General features: G+C 39.3%; 2 protein-coding genes across 2 annotated transcripts; both read left to right on the top strand.

The window, feature by feature from the left end:
• Positions 1–4204: 4204 nt before the first annotated feature.
• Positions 4205–5146, top strand: LOC129641927 (olfactory receptor 10H4-like). Its single transcript, XM_055566503.1, has one exon. The coding sequence runs from the start codon at positions 4295–4297 to the stop codon at positions 5144–5146; it is 852 nt and encodes a 283-aa protein (XP_055422478.1). The 5' UTR covers positions 4205–4294.
• A 4451-nt stretch (positions 5147–9597) lies between these two features.
• LOC129659916 (olfactory receptor 10H4-like) lies at positions 9598–10536 on the top strand. The gene has a single exon (XM_055591458.1). The coding sequence runs from the start codon at positions 9607–9609 to the stop codon at positions 10534–10536; it is 930 nt and encodes a 309-aa protein (XP_055447433.1). The 5' UTR covers positions 9598–9606.
• The last annotated feature ends 9474 nt before the right edge of the window (positions 10537–20010 follow it).

Below are 20010 nucleotides of genomic sequence, written 5' to 3'. Positions count from 1 at the left end.
TATACACATACACACATACATATATATATCATTCATTATGTTGTATATATAAAACAATATTTTATGTATATATACTAATACTTATATTAAATACATGCCAATTTTTAAAATCATAAATATAGGGCTGGAATTTTAGGAAATAGATTCCTGCCTTGATAGAAATAATTATATGATTTTTTGCTTTAGTTTATTCACCTGATGAGTCGGATGCTAGGTTTTCTGATGTTGTACCACTCTTGTCATGTACAGGAGAAGTCAAAACACTTTATCATCATACACTACTTTTGAAAAAAGAATGGATTTGACTAGACTATGTCTTCTTGCTGCTGCTGCTAAGTTGCTTAAGTCGTGTCCGACTCTGTGCGACCCCATAGACAGCAGCCCACCAAGCTCCCCCATCCCTGGGATTCTCCAGGCAAGAACACTTAGTTTTTAAAACTTTGCATGGGTAGGTGAAATGGACCCCATAATTTTCATTTCTTATTAGCATTCAACTTGATTTAGAACCAAGATTGCATTAACTTAATGAAAAGGGGAGAGCATACTTCATATGATTTTTCTGGCTTTTAGAAATGAGTATAAGATACTCTTCAGATGTTCGTTAAAAATTTAAGAGAGGTTACCTGAAAACCCACTGAGGCCAAGGTTATCGAGGAATGACTGCATTTCATCAAATTTTTCAGTTTCCTCAAAATTGACTTGAGTCCCCGAGGTCTCTATTTTTTCTAGCACCAGATTTGGAATTTTATAGTTTTCTAAGCTACATTTCCATATATATTCTAAACTTATTTCCTTAGTGTATTATTTCAAATTTCCTAACTTGTATTTTTCTATCTTTATTAATTTAAAAATATCCATTATTTCTCTAGTTATTTTTCAATTTTATTTTTTGTGTTTTCTTATTTGCATCTTCTCCTTGTTTTAATCTTCTACAACAACCTGATTTTGATTTTATTAAGCATGACTTTCTTCTTGTAAAAATTTCTCCATAAATATATTGAAAGCTGTGTATTTTTTTTTTCTTTACAATATTGTGTTGGTTTTGCCATACATTGGCATGAATCCGCCACAGGTGTACATGCGTTCTCCATCCTGAACCCCTCTCCCACCTCCCATCCCATCCGATCCCTCTAGGTCATCCCAGTGCACCAGCCCCAAGCATCCAGTATCGTGCTGAGTAATACTCCATTGTGTATATGTACCACAGCTTCCTTATCCATTCATCTGCTGATGGACATCTAGGTTGCTTCCATGTCCTGGCTATTATAAACAGTGCTGCGATGAACATTGGGGTACACATGTCTCTTTCCCTTCTGGTTTCCTCAGTGTGTATGCCCAGGAGTGGGATTGCTGGGTTGTATGGCAGTTCTATTTCCAGTTTTTTAAGGAATATCCACACTGTTCTCCATAGTGGCTGTACTAGTATGCATTCCCACCCATAGTGTAAGAGGGTTCCTTTTTCTCCACACCCTCTCCAGCATTTATTGCTTGTAGACTTTTGGATCGCAGCCATTCTGACTGGCGTGAAATGGTACCTCATTGTGGTTTTGATTTGCATTTCTCTGATAATGAGTGATGTTGAGCATCTTTTCATGTATTTGTTAGCCATCTGTATGTCTTCTTTGGAGAAATGTCTATTTAGGTCTTTGACCCATTTTTTGATTGGGTCGTTTATTTTTCTGGAATGAGGTGCAGGAGTTGCTTGTATATTTTTGAGATTAGTTGTTTGTCAGTTGCTTCATTTGCTATTATTTTCTCCCATTCTAAAGGCTGTCTTTTCACCTTGCTTATAGTTTCCTTTGTTGTGCAGAAGTTTTTAGGTCCCATTTGTTTATTTTGCTTTTATTTCCATTACTCTGGGAGGTGGGTCATAGAGGATCCTGCTGTGATGTATGTCAGAGAATGTTTTGCCTATGTTCTCCTTTAGGAGTTTTATAGTTTCTGGTATTACGTTTAGATCTGTAATCCATTTTGAGTTTATTTTTGTGTATGGTGTTAGAAAGTGTTCTAGTTTCATTCTTTTATAAGTGGTTGACCAGTTTTCCCAGCACCACTTGTTAAAGAGATTGTCTTTTCTCCATTGTATATTCTTGCCTCCTGTGTTTTTTCATAGTACAAATTTAGTTTAAAATTTGCAATTATGTGCTTGAATTATTTAATTATAAAATTTTATAAAGTATTAAAATTTACTTTACATTTTACTATTGTTACAAAGTATTATTTAATACAACCTTTAGCTCCCAAACACAGTGGATCTAACAAGCTACTGCTCAACAACGTCTACTTTTAATGCACTGTAATCTACATCATATTTATACTTGAAATTCATGGGAAATGTCTTTATGTCCTATATACAAGTTCAGTTTTTTTTTAAATTCCCTGAACTTTTTTAAAAAATGTTTAATATCTCTTTATTGAAGAGTCTAAATATATCCAATAACTGATTTATGCTGTTCTCTGCTTAGTCATTCAGTCATGTCCAGCTCTTTGCAATCCCATGAACTGTAGCCTGCCAGGCACCTCTGTCCATGGGGATTCTCCAGGAAAGAATACTGGAGTGGGTTACCATGCCCTCTCTAGGGGATCTTCTCAACCCAGGGATAGAACCCAAGTCTCACACATTGTAGGCAGATTCTTTACTAAGCCACCATAAATATTATTAATTGCATTCTAATTAACAATTCACAAATTACCTTTCTATACTTTGAGCAAATCTAGCTACATATTGCATCTATCTATCACATATTGGTTTATCTTTTCCTGTTTATATGTATTCACTGAAATTATGCTGATTATTTATTACTTCCTATTCCAAAGTATATAGTTACATAGATTAGTGATATTTATGCTAATCATTATGATGTTCTTCTATACTTAATAAAATAATTTTCTTTTTCTCTTGAAGTGTGAATGTGTGTGTGTCTGTGTAATTTTTAATTTCAGTCTGCATTTAAACTAAGAATGCTTTTCATCACACACAAAATCACAAGATCACATTTAAAATTAATATTGGGTTTCCAAAGAGTTCATTCAGGTTTTTCCATATTACAGAAAAACCTGAATAAACCTTTTGGCCTGCTCAATAATTAAGTTAATAATGATCTCACATTATTTACACCTAATTATTCATTCATAACAGAATGAAAATTTCCTCTGTTGCCTTAAAATTAGTTTACACTGGCTCATCTAAACTAGTATCCAAGCTAGGACTGTATATTGCAATTGCTTGTTATGTCCCTTGAATTTTCCATATTCTTTAGTGAGAGTGATATCTACATTACAAAATCAATTGTTCTGTAGCATGTTCCATCTTGAGATTTGTCTGATTGCATCTTCGTGGTGTCATTTAGCTTGTTCCTCCATTCCCTGTACAACAATCCTTCATTCTGGCAATCAGCTTAGTGGGCACATTTGCAATCTGGTTCTGGCATGCATTTAACATTAAGCCATTACTCACTGAAAGTTTCCTTTCACACTGGCACAAGATGTCCTAAGCTTGGTTTCTTTCTCAGAAGATTTCTCCAGGGAAACTTGATGCTTTGAGTTGCAATTGTCAATGGAAGATAATTACTGTTTCTTTAAATTTCATTTTGTCTGTTTTCAAAATTACTGCCTCAGCTGTCACTTGGTAATTTTTCCTGGCATATATTCTTCCATTCATTTGTTTTCAAGCTTTTCTGTTCAGCTCATTTAGAATAGTAAATATCAATATGAAACAACACAGAAAAAAGTACCATTAATATAGTATTAAAATAAATATCAATGTAATAAATTATCAATTAAAAGACAAAGATTCTCAGAGGAAAAACATTTTACAGCCTTGAGAACCAAATAAGTATTTCCTACAACAGGCACATTATTCAAGAGAATATGATCCTGATCATCTATGTTTGTCTTCAATGTCTCCAAAAAGTGAAAACTTTTCATGTTGTAGTCACTGTGGAAAACCCAGAAGCTAAACTATGTCTTCAGCATTTAATATACTGATCTCATTTTATTTTTATCACATTATGGAATAATAACAGCTATTATGATTTATTCCATCTTACTGATGAGAATTTTGAGACCCAGAAAAGTTAAGAACGTAGTTATATAATACGGAAGCCTTCAATTATCATTTAACCTATTTTAGAACCTCTGTTGTAACCACTGGGCCTTCATCTTGTTTCTGATCTCCCCAGATGCAGCATCCTCATCTGGACGGAACTACAGCACAGTGTCTGAATTCATCCTCATTGGCTTCTCCAACTTCCCTCAGCAGCTCCTGCCTACCTTCTTCCTGCTGTACCTGCTGATGTACCTGTTCACGCTGCTGGGGAACCTGCTCATCATGGGCACCATCTGGAGGGAGCACAGCCTCCACACCCCCATGTACCTCTTCCTGTGCGCCCTCTCCACCTCCGAGATCCTGTTCACTGTTGCAGTCACCCCTCGCATGCTGGCGGACATGCTCTCCACCCACCGCTCCATCACCTTTGTGGCCTGTGCCAGCCAGATGTTCTTCTCCTTTACGTTTGGCTTCACCCACTCCTTCCTCCTCATGATCATGGGCTACGACCGCTACGTGGCCATCTGCCACCCGCTGCGCTACAACGTGCTCATGAGCACCCGTGACTGTGCCCGTCTTGTGTCCTGGTGCTGGGCTGGAGGCTCAGTCATGGGGATGATGGTAACACTGATAGTTTTCCATCTCACCTTCTGTGGGTCTAATGAGATTTACCATTTTGCCTGTCATGTCCTTGCCCTGTTGAAGTTGGCCTGTGGAAAGGAGACAGCCTCTGTCACCATGGTTGTGATCATGGTCTGTGTCACGGCCCTCATGGGGTGCTTAGTCCTCATCTTCCTCTCCTATGTCTTCATCGTGGCTGCCATCCTGAGGATCCCCTCCACTGAGGGCCGGCACAAGACCTTCTCCACCTGTGTCTCCCACCTCACCATAGTGGTCGTGCACTACGGTTTTGCCTCCATCATCTACCTCAAACCCAAGGGCCCTCATTCTATGGACAGTAACACTCTGCTGGCCACCACCTACACAGTCTTCACCCCCTTTCTTAGCCCCATCATTTTCAGTCTCAGGAATAAGGAGCTGAAGAACGCCATACAGAGAAGCTTCCACAGAAAATTCTCTTCTCTAAACTCCGGATGACCAGTTGGGTGGTGAAGAAAAGGGCTAGGATCATAATATTTATCTCCGTAGAACTATGGTAAGGATTCAGATGTGTTAAAATATCTACATTCCATACTAGCTATTTATTTTTCCTCCATTTGCAGTCCTTCTGGCACTACTCTTTCAGGACACTGTGTGATAAACTCCATCCCATCATCTATGGCTTAGAACATGTTTCTATGGTCAAGTAGAGAGCATCCCATGAATGAGTGTTGGCCCTGATGCCCATGGTTCTTTCTGAATGGACAAGTAAGAAGAGACTTAATTTTTCTCTTTACCCACTAATATAACATAAAAAACAATAACAGAAAATAATTGTAAAAACCAACAAACATTGAAAATTTTCTCTATATCAAGCACCATGTCCAGTGTTTTATAACTATCTTTTTAGCTATGACAAATGTAAAAAAAAAAAAGAAAAAAGAAAAATTATTTGTCTCCATGGCAATTGTTTATTAATTACAGGGCTATGAGAGAGAAGAAGTAGAAGCAAAAATGAAGGAGGGAGACAAAGTAAGAAGTAAAGAGTGATTTAGAGGAGAAAGAAGGGTGATAGAGGGAAGGAGAAAAGGAAGAGGCATCAATGCTTACGTAAGCACGTACACATGTTAAAAGTGTGTTGTTATCTGATGTCTTACAGAAATCTTTTTCCCACACTTAACTTTCAGTAACACATACATGTCTCATTACTGTGTTAAAGTTGTATATTTTTAGGTAGTGTGTTTAAAGGGCAGAGGGCTATCTCAAGATGGCACAAAGAGAGGTCAAAGGCTACCTACAGGTATCTTCATTATGCAGAAAGGAAATGTTGGTGGAGGTCACATAACATGTATATCTGTTGACTTCCATGCTGAAATTTCAGAATATATGATTGAGGATCCAGGAATTCACATTTCTCTGTGGAATGTAAATTGTTAACTTAAAAGATGAGGTCAAATATTTGAGTTGCAAACAAAAGACGTTTTATAAGGATAAACCCACAGCCACCAGTCGTCTCATTAGCTTACAAAAGACACTCTTATCACAGGGTCAGAGACCAAGGACAACACCAAAACCCCAAATATTTGTGTTTTATAACATAACAAGGAGGCATATGTGAATGTCAGACTATGTGACTAGGTCACCAGGACCATGGGAATAGGGTGTAATTTGATTGAGAAGAGAAGTAAGATGATCCAATTTGACCAGGGATGTTGAACACTTCAAATGCCCAAGAGAAACCAGTATCCAAGATTCAGCTCACAATTACCCTTGTCTGGGAAGCCCTCCAGCTGCCCTCACCCCAGGACAGAGTCACTGATTCCCACTTGGGATTTCTCCAGCTCCTGCCTTATTTCTGACCATTGCTTGGTCCCAAGTTAATGACATTATCTGTGTCCAACCTAGTCTCCTCAATGCCTGGGAGCTTCTCAGCCCTGAACATGGACTGAGATTTCTCTGAATACAGAAAGCAGGGAGTCTTTTTGTGTGTGGATATTTGGAGGAAATTTAGAGGCAGCAGTCCCTGAAGATCCCTTGTGGCCCCTTCCAGACTCTCCAGACTCTAAGGACAGATCTTCTAGGCTGGCATCCTGAAGAGACCCTAGGGAGCAGCCAGCAGGAAAGGCTACAGCAGAAATAAGCAGACAGTATCTGTTCTAGGAGGTCCAAGCCCACCCCAGCTTAAGGGTACCACTGATAGCATCAAGCAGCAGAGATTCTTCTGCCCTTCCCTACTGGCCACTTCATGGAAAAGGCAGGCCAGGCTGAGGAAGACCTGGAGGGAATGGTAGGAAGGAAGAACCCTACAGTTGTGGGAAGCATTGCCCAACCTGGCGATGGAGGTCAGTCCTGGGGAGAAGGTCATTAGGGAAGAGCTCCATCTCAGGAGGCTGCCTGAGGTCTTCTCAGTTTGTCCATCTGAGTCTTTAGCTCTCACCCTACGTAGGTGCCCCTTGCAGTTTGTGAGTCAGTGGTTCTCAGACCCAAGTCTTTGGAATATTTACATTTCTGGTTAACTCCAGCTGTTTTGTAACAGAGATATTCCGAGTGTGATGTGAAGACTTCTGGCGGTCCCTGACAACTTTTCTGCAGGTCTGTGAGATCCCTATTCGACCAATGAGAATGTTTTTCATTATCTACTTCAACTAAAACAACATGTTTTAGACTGAATGAAGAAGCAGACACTGCCAGCCAATTGTCTCCTACAAGGCAGATATTAGGTGTATTCAAAAAAAAAGTGCAACAAAGCCATTCTTCTCACTCTAAGTTTTTCTGAAAATGTTACTTGACTAAAAAATGTTACTTAAATTAGCATGTGCTAGTTTTCTTAGTGTTCTTTTAAATGTACTAATAATTAAATATTTTTAATTCTTGGTTTTAATTTCTAACATAGTAACAATTGATAGTTACAATCCACTCAAACAAAAACCTTTTAGGGGCCTCAGTAATTTTTTAGTGTAAAGATATCCTGAGACAAAAATGCTTGAGACTGTTTTCTGTATAACTGCTGTTGCTATTGGGAGTTTTATCTTAATTTTAACTAAAATTGTATACCTTGAATGTTTATTAGATATAATATTATGAGAAACATCATGAATCTTTGGAAGTTGACCTTTCTTTATGTAGCCTTGTGATCTCTTATTGTTCTAACATGTTACATCTTTATTCTTTTATCTTTTCTAGATAGATGCTCAGGTCTTCCCTTCCAATCCTTATGTATCTTCTTTTTTCCCTTGTAGCACCATCATGACTTTCAGTTCCATGTTAAAGAACAGCAGAGACAGTAAGCATGCTTGGCTTGTTCTTGATCCTAAAATAATGCATCTAGTTTCCCCATTAGTATACTACTTGCTGGCTTTGTGGTGTATTTTCTTTTCTTAAACTTATTTTTATCAGAATTCAGTCGCTTCACTATGTTATAATAGCTTCTGCTGTACAGCAAAGTGAATCAGCTGTATGTGTACATATGAAAAAGTGAAAGTCTTAGTTGCTTGGTCATGTCCAACTCTCCATGACCCCGATGGACCATGGCCCACCAGGCTCCTCTGTCCATGGAATTCTCCAAGCAAGAATACTAGAGTGGTTGGCCATTCTCTTCTCCAAGGGATCTTCTTGACCCAGGTATTGAAACTGGGTCTCTTGCATTGCAGGTGGATTCTTTACCATCTAAGCTATCAAGAAGATCCCTGTATATATATATCCTCTCTTTTTTGGACTTTATAGTATATATTCTTAATCTAGCTATGAAAGTCACCTTCCCACATGGTCAAAAGAGTTTTTTTAAAAATTATGAATGAAAGTTGAATATTAGAACATTATTCCTGCCTTATTTGGAATAGTAATAAATAAATGATTTTTCTTTTATAGCTTATTCATGTAGTGAATCACATGATAGATTTTCTGATGTTGAACCATCCTTGTCATTAATAGGATAAATCAAAGCTACATGATCATAATATATTATTTTTACTACCATGAGATTTTACTGTGTTATATCCTACTATGAATTTTTAAATCTGCATGAGTAGATAAAATGAGCTCATAATTATCTTCTCTTACAAATATTCTTGCCTGGTTTTAGAATCAAGATTGCATTAACCTGATGCAATGAGCTGGGCAATTTCATGTATTTTTCTGTTTGTTGAAGAACATGCATATGATACTCACCCACTGTTCCTTAAAAGTTTAGAGAGCTTACTTACAAACCCAACTGAGGAAATGATTTTAAGGAGGAAAGCTTTTTAACTAACTAAAACTTTTACAAAATATTTATGTATCTGGGACCCCTAATTTTTCTTGTGCCATTTTTGGAATTTTACATTCTTTTAAGAGTTCATTCATTTCATCTAGAGTTTCATATTTGTTGACTTACTGTTTTACTATTTTTGTTAATTTCCAATATTCATTATATTTATATTTACTTCCTAATTTTAATTTCATGTTTTGTTGTTAGTATCTTCTCTTTCTGTCTCTCTATCTTATTAATCTTTTCCAATAACCTAATTTGACTTTATTTAAGCACATTTTTTTCATGGATAAAATTTCTTAATAAAATATCTAAATTTGTATATTTAACTCCAATATTATTTTACCCTAAAACTTTGATATTTCATGTTTGAAGTATTCAATTAGAAATATTTCTGAATTTATTTTATGATTTACTTTTGAAAGAAAAGATTATAATGAGAACTCAGTGGCCAAATATGTCTTAAGCACTTGATACATGTAAGCATTTAATCTCAGTTTATCTTTATCACAAGACTGAATAGTAAGAAGTATTATGATTTCACCCATTTTACTGAAGAAGATGGTGAGACCCAGATAAATTAAGGACATTTAAAATAGTATACAGCTCTTAAATTTCCATTTGATCTACATCAGAGCTTATGCTGTAATCATTGTTGATTCTCTTTCTGATCTCCCCAGGTGCAGCATCCTCATCTGGTCAGAACTACAGCATGGTGTCTGAATTCATCCTCATTGGCTTCTCCAACTTCCCTCAGCAGCTCCTGCCCACCTTCTTCCTGCTGTACCTGCTGATGTACCTGTTCACGCTGCTGGGGAACCTGCTCATCATGGGCACCATCTGGAGGGAGCACAGCCTCCACACCCCCATGTACCTCTTCCTGTGCACCCTCTCCACCTCCGAGATCCTGTTCACTGTTGCAGTCACCCCTCGCATGCTGGTGGACATGCTCTCCACCCACCACTCCATCACCTTTGTGGCCTGTGCCAGCCAGATGTTCTTCTCCTTTACGTTTGGCTTCACCCACTCCTTCCTGCTCATGATCATGGGCTACGACCGCTACGTGGCCATCTGCCACCCGCTGCGCTACAACGTGCTCATGAGCCCCCGTGACTGTACCCGTCTTGTGTCCTGGTGCTGGGCTGGTGGCTCAGTCATGGGGATGATACTGACATTGATAGTTTTTCACCTCACCTTTTGCGGGTCAAATGAGATTCACCATTATGGCTGTCACGTGTTTGCCCTCTTGAAGTTGGCCTGTGGGAAGGACACAGCCTCTGTCACCATGGGTGTGATCCTGGTCTGTGTCACAGCCCTGATGGGGTGCTTATTCTTCATCGTCCTCTCCTATGTCTTCATCGTGGCTGCCATCCTGAGGATCCCCTCCACTGAGGGCCGGCACAAGACCTTCTCCACCTGTGTCTCCCACCTCACCATAGTGGTCGTGCACTACGGTTTTGCCTCCATCATCTACCTCAAACCCAAGGGCCCTCATTCTATGGACAGTAACATGCTCATGGCCACCACCTACACGGTCTTCACCCCCTTTCTTAGCCCCATCATATTCAGTCTGAGGAATAAGGAGCTGAAGATTGCCATTCAGAGAAGCTTCCACAGAAAATTCTCTTCTCTAGGCTTCTAATGACTAGTTGGGTGGTGGAGAAATATGAACAAAGGGCTGGTATAATAATGTCTATCTCCTTAGAACTGTTGTAAGGATTTAGGTTTGTGAGTATACCCACATTTCATAGAGTTTGATACATACTGGCTATTTGTTTTGCCTCAAATTTTTTTGTTTCCCTCTTGCATAGACTTGAGCCATCATGATCGCTTTTTTATACCTCATGTGATAAAATCTGTTTCTTCATCTATGCCTTAGAATTGTAATCTACCTATAAGCAGATGGGGAGCATCAGATGGGTGTGGGGGTGCTGATGCAGGTGGATGATCTTGAATGGGCAAGCAAAAGAAGATTTTCATATAAAATAAAAATAAAAAGATTAATGTGAAGCTGATAATATTGGGTCGGCCAAAATGGTCATAAGCTGTTATAGAAAACCTAAAGGAACATTTTGGCCAGCCCAGTAAGTACCACCCAAACACTAAGCAGATTTATGTATGAAGCACTGTGTTATGTGTCTTTTTAAAATTTTTTTATTTTTTTGGAGGTGGGCCATTTTAAAAGTCTTTGTTGAATTTTTTACAATATTGCTTCTATTTTATGTTTTGATTCTATGGCTGCAAGACGTGTGGGATCTTAGCCCCTGACCAGGGTTGAAACCCACAGCCCCTGCACTGGAAAGGCAAAGTCTTAACCAGTGGGCCACCAGGGAAAGTGTGTTAGTCACTCAGTCGTGTGTGAATCTTTATGACTCCATGGACTGGAGCCCTCAGGCTCCTCTGTCCATGGGATTCTCTAGGCAAGAATACTGGAGTGGGTTGCCATTTCCTTCTTCAGGAGATCTTCCTGACCCAGGGATGGAACCCTGGTCTCCTGAATGGCAGGCAGATTCTTTCCCATCTGAGCCACCAGAGAAGTTCCCTCCAATGTCTTTTAATTGTCATCATCTTAGTTACAACACATGGAAAACAAGAACACTATTTGTTTCCAAGATAATGGTCTGCTATTTACATTTCCACACTATCTCCGGAATGGATAGACCTACCAGAGGTTTTCTGTCTTGAGCTGAGCTGAGTGAAGTAGGTCAGAATGCAGGTGGAAAGAAAAAGAGAATGAACTAGTGAATGGGAATCTTTTAAATTCATCTGTAAAATACATTGGATAAACAGGAAATGGGGGACTTCCCTGGTGGTCCAATGGTTAAGAATTGACCTGCCAACACAGGAGACATGGGTTTCATCCCTGATCTGAAAAGATTGCTCATGTCATGAGGCAACTAAGCCTTTGCACCACAGTTACTGAGCCAGCAATCTAGTGATGTGGGCCACAACTACCGAAGCCCACGCACCTAGAGCCTGTGCTCCGTGACTAGAGAAGCTGCCTCAGTGAGAAGCCCAGGCCCCAGGTAAAGAGTAGCCCCCACTCACCGCAACTAGAGAAAGTCTGCAAGCAGCCGTATAGACCCAGTGCAGGCCATAATTTTTTTTGTTGTTGTTTTTGGAAAATAGAAAATGGGGTCAAATCTGGGAAAGAGAGATAGAATGAAACTGTTGGTAACAGGTCTAATTGCATATGAGGAAGAAGAAAGAGAGGAAATGTAAGTGATTTAGAAAGGGAACTAGAGAGGAAGAGGGAGTGAAATAGGAGAGAAATAGAGTGAATGAGAGGAGGGAGAGAGAGAAAAGAGGGGGAAAGAAAAAAGAACAGGAGGGTCAGTTCTTATGTAAGAACCTAAAGTGTGTTAAAAGGATGTTTCTAGCTGACATATTATGAAAAAAATTTTCCCCTTTTCTGCATATACATTAAATAAAATATTAATTTCTCATGACTGTGTATAAGTTGTTTCTCTTTGGCGTGTATGTTCAAGGGTAAAGTCCTATCTCAAAAAGGCACAGAGGTCAGAGGCTACTTTTGGATACTCCCATTATGCAGATGAGAAATGTGGGCGGAGGTCACACAACTGGTGAATAAAAGACTTATGGGGGGATGCTGAATAACCAACAAATCACAGAAGAAATCAAAAAAGAAATCAAAATTTGCATAGAAATGAATGAAAATGAAAACACAACAACCCAAATCCTGTGGGACACTGTAAAAGCAGTCCTAAGGGGAAAGTTCATAGCAATACAGGCATACCTCAAGAAACAAGAAAAAAGTCAAATAAATAACCTAACTCTACACCTAAAGCAACTAGAAAAGGAAGAAATGAAGAACCCCAGGGTTAGTAGAGGAAAGAAATCTTAAAAATTAGGGCAGAAATAAATGCAAAAGAAACAAAAGAGACCATAGCAAAAATCAACAAAGCCACAAGCTGGTTCTTTGAAAGGATAAATAAAATTGACAAACCATTAGCCAGACTCATCAAGAAACAAAGGGAGAAAAATCAAATCAATAAAATTAGAAATGAAAATGGAGAGATCACAACAGACAACACAGAAATACAAAGGATCGTAAGAGACCACTATCAACAATTATATGCCAATAAAATGGACAACGTGGAAGAAATGGACAAATTCTTAGAAAAGTACAACTTTCCAAAACTGGACCAGGAAGAAATAGAAAATCTTAACAGACCCATCACAAGCACAGAAATTGAAACTGTAATAAGAAATCTTCCAGCAAACAAAAGCCCAGGTCCAGACGGCTTCACAGCTGAATTCTACCAAAAATTTGGAGAAGAGCTAATACCTATCCTACTCAAACTCTTCCAGACAATTGCAGAGGAAGGTAAACTTTCAAACTCATTCTATGAGGCCACCATCACCCTAATACCAAAACCTGACAAAGATCCCACAAAAAAAAAATACAGGCCAATATCACGGATGAACATAGATGCAAAAATCCTTAACAAAATTCTAGCAATCAGAATCCAACAACACATTAAAAAGATCATACACCATGACCAAGTGGACTTTATCCCAGGGATGCAAGGATTCTAAAATATCAGGGAGGAGGGTTCAGGATGGGGAACACATGTGTACCTGTGGCGGATTCATTTTGATATTTGGCAAATCTAATACAGTTATGTTAAGTTTAAAAATAAAATAAAATTAAAAAAAAATACAAAAAAAAAAATAAAATATCCACAAATCAATCAATGTAATACACAACATTAACAAATTGAAAAATAAAAACCATATGATTATCTCTATAGATGCAGAGAAAGCCTTTGACAAAATTCAACATCCATTTATGATTAAAAAAACTCTCCAGGAAGCAGGAATAGAAGGAACATACCTCAACATAATAAAAGCTATATATGACAAACCCACAGCAAACATTATCCACAATGGTGAAAAATTGAAAGCATTTCCCCTAAAGTCGGGAATAAGACAAGAGTGCCCACTTTCACCATTACTATTCAACATAGTTTTGGAAGTTTTGGCCACAGCAATCAGAGCAGAAAAAGAAATCAAAGGAATCCAAATTGGAAAGAAGAAGTAAAACACTCACTGTTTGCAGATGACATGATCCTCTACATAGAAAACCCTAAAGACTCCACCAGAAAATTACTAGAACTAATCAATGAATATAGTAAAGTTGCAGGATATAAAATCAACACACAGATATCCCTTGCATTCCTATACACTAATAATGAGAAAACAGAAAGAGAAATTAAGGAAACAATTCCATTCACCATTGCAACGGAAAGAATAAAATACTTAGGAATATATCTACCTAAAGAAACTAAAGACCTATATATAGAAAACTATAAAACACTGGTGAAAGAAATCAAAGAGGACACTAGATGGAGAAATATACCATGTTCATGGATTGGAAGAAACAATATAGTGAAAATGAGTATACTACCCACAACAATTAATAGATTCAATGCAATCCCTATAAAGCTACCAATGGTGTTCTTCACAGAGCTAGAACAAAAAATTTCACAATTTGTATGGAAATACAAAAAACCTCTAATAGCCAATCCATTCTTGAGAAAGAAGACTAGAACTGGAGGAATCAACCTACCTGACTTCAGGCTCTACTACAAAGCCACAGTCATCAAGATAGTATGGTACTGGCACAAACACAGAAATATAGATCAATGGAACAAAATAGAAAGCCCAGAGATAAATGCACACACCTATGGACACCTTATCTTTGACAAAGGAGGCAAGAATATACAATGGATTAAAGACAATCTCTTTAACAAGTGGTACTGGAAAAAACTGGTCAATCACTTGTAAAAGAATGAAACTAGAACACTTTCTAACACCATACACAAAAATAAACTCAAAATGGATTAAAGATCTAAACGTAAGACCAGAAACTATAAAACTCCTAGAGGAGAACATAGGCAAAACACTCTCTGACATACATCCAGCAGGATCCTCTATGACCCACCTCCCACCTCCCAGAATATTGGAAATGAAAGCAAAAATAAACAAATGGGACCTAATTCAACTTAAAAGCTTCTGCACAACAAAGGAAACTATAAGCAAGGTGAAAAGACACCATTCAGAATGGGAGAAAATAATAGCAAGTGAAGCAACTGACAAACAACTAATCTCAAAAATATACAAGCAACTCCTACAGCTCAATTCCAGAAAAATAAATGACCCAATCAAAAAATGGGCCAAAGAACTAAATAGACATTTCTCCAAAGAAGACATACAGATGGCTAACAAACACATGAAAAGATGCTCAACATCACTCATTATCAGAGAAATGCAAATCAAAACCACCATGAGGTACCATTTCACGCCAGTCAGAATGGCTGCGATCCAAAAGTCTACAAGCAATAAATGCTGGAGAGTGTGTGGAAAAAAGGGAACCCTCTTACACTGTTGGTGGGAATGCAAACTAGTACAGCCACTATGGAGAACAGTGTGGAGATTCCTTAGAAAACTGGAAATAGACCTGCCTTATGACCCAGCAATCCCACTGCTGGGCATACACACTGAGGAAACCAGAAGGGAAAGAGACACGTGTACCCCAGTGTTCATCGCAGCACTGTTTATAATAGCCAGGACATGGAAGCAACCTAGATGTCCATCAGCAGATGAATGAATAAGAAAGCAGTGGTACATATACACAATGGAGTATTACTGAGTCATTAAAAAGAATACATTTGAATCAGTTCTAATGAGGTGGATGAAACTGGAGGCTATTATACAGAGTGAAGTAAGCCAGAAAGAAAAACACCAATACAGTATACTAACGCATATATATGGAATTTAGAAAGACGGTAACAATAACCCTGTATATGAGACAGCAAAGAAACACTGTTGTATAGAATAGTCTTTTGGACTCTGTGGGAGAGGGAGAGGATGGTATGATTTGGGAGAATGGCATTGAAATACATATAATATCATATATGCAATGAGTCGCCAGTCTAGGTTCGATGCACGATACTGGATGCTTGGGGCTGGTGCACTGGGATGACCCAGAGAGATGGTATGGGGAGGGAGGAGGGAGGAGGGTTCAGGATGGGGAACACATGTATACCTGTGGCGGATTCATTTTGATATTTGGCAAAACCAATACAATAGTGTAAAATTTAAAAATAAAATAAAATAAAAAGACTAATGGGGAGAACCTCACTAGTAGTCCAGTGGTAAATAGTCCTCCTTCCTTAGCAGGGACGTGGGTTCAATCCTTGGTCAGGGAACTAAGATCCCACATGCCTTGGGCAACTAAGCCCATGCACCACAGCTAGGGAGCCTGCATGCTGTAATGAAGACCAAACACAGCCAAAATAAAGGCAGGGCAGCGGGGGGTGGACTCATGGGGAAGTTTAGATCTATCTGATTCCCATGCTGATGCTTGAGGATGATATGACTGAGGATCCAGGAAGGGGGCCTTCCATGGGATGTAAAGTTTTAACTTGGAGTGAGACCAGACATCAAGTTGGAGGCAAAAGAGATTTTAAAACAGGAATCTTAAGAATATCTATCATATATGAGTGCCTGCAGTTTGTCATACATTGTGGTAGGATTTCATATGTGTTAGGTTCTCAAACTCATAAAATAAATCCATATATATCTGTATTTATGGGCTTCCCTGATGGCTCAGGAGGTAAAGAATCTGCCTGCAAATGCAGGAGATACAGGTTTGATCCCTGGGTCAGGAAGATCCCCTGGAGGAGGAAATGGCAACCCATTCTAATACTCTTACCTGAAAAATAAATCCCACAGACAGAGAAGCCTGGCAAGCTACTCTGTGAGGTTGCAAAGAATTGAACACGATTGAGCGACTGTCGCGTGCACGCATATGTTACACCCACATCTATTGTTACCCATATTTTTGAGTGGAGGAAAATGAGAATCTGACAGATTGAGCTATTTGTTCAAGCCACGGATTCCCAGGTGGCTCAGTGAAGAATCCTCCTGCAATATAGAAGACCTGGGTTGTTCGATCCCTGGGTCAGGAAGATCCCCTGGAGAAGGAAATGGCAACCCATTCCTGTACTCTTGCATGGGAAATCCCATGGGCAGAGGAGCCTGGTGGGCTACAGTCCATGGAGTCACAAAGAGTTGGACACCACTCTTAGCAACTAAACAACAACAACAGCATAGAGTTGAGCCTGCAGAAAATTAGTGACCTCTATTCAGCCACCTTATAAGCAAGAGGTGGCGCCTACTTGGCTCTCTATCAGCTGCTTGCCCCAAAGTGGAAAAAACAGAATTCATTAAATTGGAGCTGGGGCTCAGAGGCATTCATTTTTTGGGGTTATGAGGAGGGGAGGCCAATCTGTTCCAGGAAGGGATGAAAACCTAGATTGGAAAGAAGAAACCAACTTCAGCAGACATCAATGAAATGTAGCCAAAGCTTGAAATACGCTGCTCTCAGGTGGTTAGGAAGAAACACCCGATATGAGGGACTGGAGAGAAAAGTCTTAAGTTTAATAAAACAGGCTATATGCTTTTTGTGTTTGGTTTTGTTAGCAGGTGTATTAACACAAAAAGAGTGTTGTGTTAAAATACAAAGTTGCTTGAGCTAAAAATAATTTTGACTCCGTTTATAAAGTCAGGCTCCTGGGTTGTATTGAAAGAATCATGTTAGTTCACTAGCAATATTTGGAAACATCCTTTGTCTCTACTATAAATTGTGAAGAAGTCCCAGATGGTAAGGACTGCCTCTTTTGAAAATGTCATGTACAATGGATGACTAAGTGGCTAGCACAAGCCCCGGGGTATAGCCAGTGCTCCATGACTGATCACAAATCTGGAGACATCTTAGAATACACTGATCATCCTGGGAAATGGGGAAGAATCAGACTATGTGAATATGAGAGAATTGACAGCATAGGTGACTTCTGAATTATATCCAAGAAGGGTCAGTGTGCTTCCCTGGGATCACTAAAGAAAAGAATCAACTCATTCTAGTTTGACTAATGTCATTGCATTCTGAAATTTAATAAACTCTATTTTTACTCGTTTACTGTATTTTGTATTAATTGCTTGACAAATTTATGAAGTTTTACATGGTATTAATTTAATTTACAAATTAAAAACAACCAAAGAAGTTGAACTTAGTGAATGTACATAGAATTAAGAGTCATACGCTAGACCCCAAGGGCTGGATCAGAGCAAGAAGACTGAGGCAGGTTGATGAAAGTGCAGAGTTGTAGCCCATCTTTATTTAAAATGCTGATACTCTGTTCATTGTGAACTTTTTACATTAATTTTGATTTTTAAAAATAGTGCATGAAATGTGATTTTTCTTGGCTACTAAATTGTGTGGTGGTCCCTTAAATTTAGTTGTCAAGGGGATTTGCTTGCATCTAGTCCTAACCTTACTATAGTGACTTCCCCTTGTGTGTGTGCTAAGTCATTTCAGTCATGTCCGACTCTTTGAGACCCCATGGACTGTAGCCTGCCAGGCTTCTCTGTCAATGGGATTTCCCAGGCAAGAATATGGGAGTGGGCCATTTCCTCCTCCAGGGGATCTTTCCAACCCTGGAACTGAACCACGTCTCCTGCATTGGCAGGTGGATTCTTTACCACTGAGCCGCCTGGGAAGCACTTGTTAAGTAAATTCTGCAGGGTTTATCCTCCTTGGCACTGCTGACATCTGAAGCTGGCTCATCTTTGCAGTGGGGTCAATTCTGTATGAGAGATGGACTGTTTCCTGCCATATCACTAAACAAGGAGGTCATAATCATTGGCAATTGCAGCCCTCCAATGTGAGCTGGTGAGCCATAAAGCCACTCTGGAAGGAGAAAAATACCTTCTAGCAGCCATCAGACTATACCCATTCCCTACAGTGAGCCCTGTAGGAACTCATATGTACAGATGTGCAAGCTGGGTCATAAAAGTTGAGTGTTGAAGAACTAATGCTTTCTAGTTGTGATGCTGAAGAAGACTCTTGAGAGTCGCTTGGACAGAAAGATGATCAAACCAGTCAATCCTAAAGGAAATCAACCCTGAATAATCATTGGAAGGACTGATGCTAAAGTTGAAGCTCTAGTATTTTGGCCACCTGACACAAAGAGCCGACTCATTGGAAAATACCCTGATGCTGGGAAAGATTGAGAGCAGGAGAAGAATGGGGGGACAAAGGATGAGATGTTTGGATGGCATCACCAACTCAATGGACATGAGTTTGACCAGACTCTGGGAGATAGTGAAAGACAGGAAAGCCTGGTGTGCTGCAGTCCATGGAGTCACAAAGAGTAAGACACAACTTAGTCACTGAAAAACAACAACAGTGAGCCCCATGGGAGTTCAGGCATGTGAAACACACAGGAAACTGGCCCGAGATAGGTGAGGTGCCTATGAAAGGAAAGATTTCAGTCAGCCCAGATTCCTGTATCTTCCCACACACAGAAAAGCCCTGAATTCCTTAACTTGGGATATTTGGTTTTCTTTAATTAATAATAATCTTTTGATGTTCAGACTACCTGCCCTTGTTAAAAACTTCTGTATAACCTATATAACCTAGTTCCTCCCCTCACCTCCACTGAGTCATTTGCTCAAGGCTACTTGAGATGCTGCCTCCAGGGCTTTAATCAATTCAATTCAGTCACTCAGTTGTGTCCGAATATTTGCAACTCCATGGACTGCAGCACACCAGGCTTTCCTGTCCATCACCAACTCCCGGAGCTTTCTCAAACTCATGTCCATCCAGTTAGTGATGCCATCCAACCATCTCATCCTCTATCATCCCCTTCTCCTCCTGCCTTCAATCTTTCCCAGTATCAGGGTCTTTTCCAATGAGTCGGTTCTTCACATCAGGTGGCCAAAGTATTGGAGTTTCAGCTTCAGCATCCGTCCAGGACTCATCTCCTTTAGGATGGATTGGTTGGATCTCCTTACAGTCCAGGGAATCTCAAGAATCTTCTCCAACACCACAGTTCAAAAGTCTCAATTCTTCGGCACTCAGCTTTCTTTATGGTCCAATTCTCACTTCCATACATGACTACTGGGAAAACCATAGCTTTGACTAGATGGACCTTTGTCAGTAAAGTAATATCTCTGCTTTTTAATATGTTGTCCAGGTTTGTCATCGCTTTTCTTCCAAGGAGCAAGTGTCTTCCACCAAATAAAA

This window comes from Bubalus kerabau, chromosome 1 (genome assembly GCF_029407905.1).
Source record: "Bubalus kerabau isolate K-KA32 ecotype Philippines breed swamp buffalo chromosome 1, PCC_UOA_SB_1v2, whole genome shotgun sequence".
Taxonomy (NCBI): Eukaryota; Metazoa; Chordata; class Mammalia; order Artiodactyla; family Bovidae; genus Bubalus; species Bubalus kerabau.
Note: the sequence above shows the minus strand (reverse complement) of the source record. Positions and strands in the feature narration are given on the sequence as shown.

Coding starts and splice junctions, on each gene's coding strand:
- LOC129659916 (XM_055591458.1), top strand. CDS start 9,607: ATGGTGTCTGAATTCATCCTCATTGGCTTCTCCAACTTCCCTCAGCAG.
- LOC129641927 (XM_055566503.1), top strand. CDS start 4,295: ATGTACCTGTTCACGCTGCTGGGGAACCTGCTCATCATGGGCACCATC.